This window comes from Amblyomma maculatum, chromosome 9 (genome assembly GCF_055883805.1).
Source record: "Amblyomma maculatum isolate TAMU_Amacu chromosome 9, ASM5588380v1, whole genome shotgun sequence".
Taxonomy (NCBI): Eukaryota; Metazoa; Arthropoda; class Arachnida; order Ixodida; family Ixodidae; genus Amblyomma; species Amblyomma maculatum.
Genome location: NC_139352.1, coordinates 59,352,080 through 59,355,878, shown reverse-complemented (window position 1 = coordinate 59,355,878; position 3,799 = coordinate 59,352,080). Strand labels below are relative to the sequence as shown.

The following is a 3,799-nucleotide window of genomic DNA, read 5'->3' as shown; positions in this document are numbered from 1 at the left end:
AAAAAAAAAAAAAAAAGAAAGTGTCACTTCTTTCTTTTTTTTGTCACACAGGCATGCTTTTCAACATTGAATGAGTGCCTTCTAAGCAGTCATCCATAACAGTAAATTGCATTTCACAACATGTTGCAAGGATGAATGCGTTGCCTCACACCAGTGACATTATCAGGGCGAGCATGTCTGCAACGTTTACACAGCTTCTTGAGAGCAGTTCAAGCAAATGAAGAAACAATGAAAAAGAAGCAAACAAAACTGGTCAGCATCATCACCAACAACTGAAGTCGCCGAACTTCCCAGTCACTGTTTTCACTTTCTTCTCTGGGACCTCTGCCACTTTTTCCTCACTGCTTGGCTTGGTAGTATCCGGGTCGATGTACTTGCCAACTCCCTTGTGGTATTCTCTGAGCACCTTCTTTGCTTTTACTTTTGCCTTCTCAGTGTGCTCACTGCCTTCCTGTTTTTTTTTGGCCTCCTCCTCTTCTCTTTTCTTCTTCAACTCCTCATCAACTTCTTCAAAAGGATCGACAAACACAATAGCCTTTAGAATGACAATGTCTTCGATGGGACGATCCTTGTTGTCGGTTTCAACTGTCTCAATGGCATTCAGCGCATCCATGCCACCAACTAGCTTTCCAAACACGGAGTGCTTTGTATCTAGGTGACGGCAGGACCGGTATGTCACAAAAAACTGAGATTTGTTAGTGTTTGGCCCTTCATTTGCCATGCTCAGCATTCCCCTGCCTTGGTGAACAAGATTGGGTTTGAATTCATCCTTGAAGGGTTTTCCCCACAGGGATTCCCCTCCTTTGCCAGTCCCTGTTGGATCCCCTCCTTGAATCATGAAGTGGCGAATCGATCGGTGAAACTTTGTGTTGTCGTAGTACCCCTTCTTACACAAGCCCATAAAATTCTCGCACGTCTTGGGCACTGCGTCGCAGTAGAGCTCGAAGTTGAGGTTTCCGTGCGTCGTCTGAAGCTGGACGTAGCCTTTCTTTTTGACCATAGAGTAGCGGACAACGTCGTCCGCGAGCACGGCGGGTTCATGCGCCGTTGTGACTTCCATCACTGTCGATGTGAACGATGCGGCCACCGCTCCTGTCGAGTAGTGGGCGGCGTTGAATTTGTCTGCCTTTCTGACCGTCGTCTCCGCCTTGTCAGCGGGCGGCTTGTACTCTTTGTCTAACGTGTCGAGGATCGTGCGTGTCTCTGCGTTCATCTTGCGCAGAGTGTACTTCGGGTCGGATTTCAGTCTTTCTTCTTCGGGGTCGAGCACCTTGAGGTTGTGCTTCAGGTGGTGGAATCGCGAGAGGTTAAACTTCTCGAGGTTGCTCGGATCCTGCAGGGTGATGATGTCTTGTCTTGTGAACGGTTCGTCCGTTAGCAAGTCCTTGAAGTTTTTGGCTTTGAGGTTGAGCTGTTCGACGGCTTCGAATGAAAACACGTTTCCCGTCGTTTTTATGGCGACGATGTGAGAATTTTCGTTGAACACCTTGTACAGAACGGGACAATGGTACTTGCCGTCGGCGTTCTTCCTGAAATTCAGTTTAACAAGCTTCTTGGCCTCTAGGGGCTTGCCAGTAGCAGGATCGATCCCGTACTTCTTGATGAACGGGACGATATTCATAATGTCGTAAATTACGCCTTCGGGTGTGCATAGTGGGTGTTCGAAAGGCTGCAGCGACAGTGCGCAGTGGTCGAACGGCAAACGCCTGAACTCGGATCCTTCGCCCTGGCGCGCCGAGGCGGCACGACGGCCGCCGTATATGGTCGACCATTCTGTCGTCGTCAGGTAGAGCTTATCCTTCTGATGCTGACGCTTTCCCATTTTGCTGGTACGGCTGTATCACGCTTCGAAATAAGCTCTTACGTGGGACAAGAAAGCGACACGGCACACGGTAGCAGAGCAACGCTGCAACCAGTTGCAACGCAAAATAATAAGCTGCAGACGGCCATGACGTGATGTCACTGCCCTTGCTACTGCCATCACAAATGATTACAACCACCTAACATTGGTTTCGAATTACAAAAAAAAAAAAGGCATAGCAAAATAAACAAAATCACAAGAAAAATTCGCAAACTTGACAAAATCTAAACAGAAAGATAAAAGTATGCGACGATCAATGTGATTCATACTGAACAGTAGATCACGGCACTGGTGGCGTGGCCCAGAGGTCCAGTTCACGTATGCGGAGAGGTTACAGTGGTTACAGCACTGCAGACTCTCTCGCAGAAAATATCCACCCCCAGCCAAGGGGCTCTCCAAAGCGGAGGAAGTTAGATGGCGACGCCTACAGACAGGTACATATAACACACCAGCCAGTTTAAACACAATACACCCCGGGTTCTGCGACCCCAAATGCAAATATTGCGGGCAAAAGGCAGGCCTGCACCACATGGTGTGGACCTGCCCACACAATCCTCCAGATGATCCGAATGCAGTGCCAACAATTGAGAGGTGGGAGGCTGCCTTATCCAGCTCTGGACTAGAGGCCCAACGGGCCCTCGTGACACGTGCGCGGGTAGCAGCGGCAGCCGCTGGAGTCCCGGACTAGGGACCCCACCTACACTTAATAAAGTTTTTCACTCACTCACTCACTCACTCACACCGCGCTACTAGCGCTACCGAACATGCCGCATTCTCTCTCCACCCTTCCGGTCCAATCCAGAAACTACTGTGCGCGTTTGTGCGCGTCTTACTCCCTCTCCACCCCTCGACTCAGACCGAGGGAGTGTTGCTCAAACTGGCAACAGTTCCCCTCTCGGCACCGGTCCTTTCACTCCTTTCTCTCCTCTGAGAGTGCAAAGAGATTTCCATCTCGCAGTTTTTCTCCTCTCCACGGAGGCTTCACACGCCGCCGCCGAAGACCAAGACATTTTGTTCTAATGCAAATGCATTAAAAATGCCCTCTTACTGCATTGAACAAACATCTGTTGTGACCAAGTAAGCACCGTGCGCTTACATAGGTGGTATGCCAGGAGGACAAGAGCCTGCAAAGGACTGAATGCACAAGATTACGCAGGCATTGAGATAACAATGGAAAATCACCACCGTTGGTAACCTAGCTGCCCTGGGCCATTGCTGCTGGGACCGGGCTGAGGTAAACAAGAGTCACTGCCACTTTTTTTTTTTTCTTCTGTCAGGCCTGCCAAGGACAGCCTTTCAGAACTTTTCTTCCATAACCTTCAGCAGCACGAGAATGTTACAAAGAATGCAAAACATGCACATACATCTGCAGTTCAAAGTTTATGGAGCACCACACGTACCATAGTAGACTCATTTAATTTCATCCCAGCTAGTATCCGCACCTGCCTAAGAAGTATGAAGATCGTGATTGTGTGTATTTTGTGGCCCAGCATGAAGTATAAAAAGATACTTCTTGTGTACAAAAACATTTTTTTTCTTTTTCAATAGTAACTTCCTTTGAATTTTTACAGCCGGTGACATATACACATCCCCTTCCTGCCCAATTAGCCCAGAAGGTTTCAGTTAATTTCAGCGTTCACATTGACAGAAGTCTGGTCTGGACCTTGCAGATGAAAGTACTGCAGGAATATATATGCGCATGTTCCCTTTTCCTTTTGCAACCTTCATCTGTCTTGCAAACCTACACTGAGCGAGTAGAGACGTAGGGAAATGGTGACCGAGCCACGTTGACCACAGTGCTTTACAAGAAGCTGTAGTCTACCAATCCACCTATCAGAAAAGCAAGCCCGGAAATATGCAGGAACCAGCATTGGCATGCTGCTCTGTAGAAACGAGGCCAGTAAAATTAAAAAGCAGTAGTGTGGCATATATCCTCAA

At 48.3% G+C, this 3,799-nt stretch overlaps 1 protein-coding gene across 1 annotated transcript; it reads right to left on the bottom strand.

The window, feature by feature from the left end:
- Positions 1–1,989, bottom strand: LOC146179147 (RING-type E3 ubiquitin-protein ligase PPIL2). Its single transcript, XM_084578816.1, has one exon. It carries the CDS (start codon positions 1,820–1,822, stop codon positions 263–265), a length of 1,560 nt encoding a protein of 519 aa, XP_084434942.1. The 5' UTR covers positions 1,823–1,989; the 3' UTR covers positions 1–262.
- Between the last annotated feature and the right edge of the window lie 1,810 nt (positions 1,990–3,799).

Bases quoted from the DNA above. Each gene is read 5' to 3' on its own strand.
- LOC146179147 (XM_084578816.1), bottom strand. From the start codon at position 1,822: ATGGGAAAGCGTCAGCATCAGAAGGATAAGCTCTACCTGACGACGACA.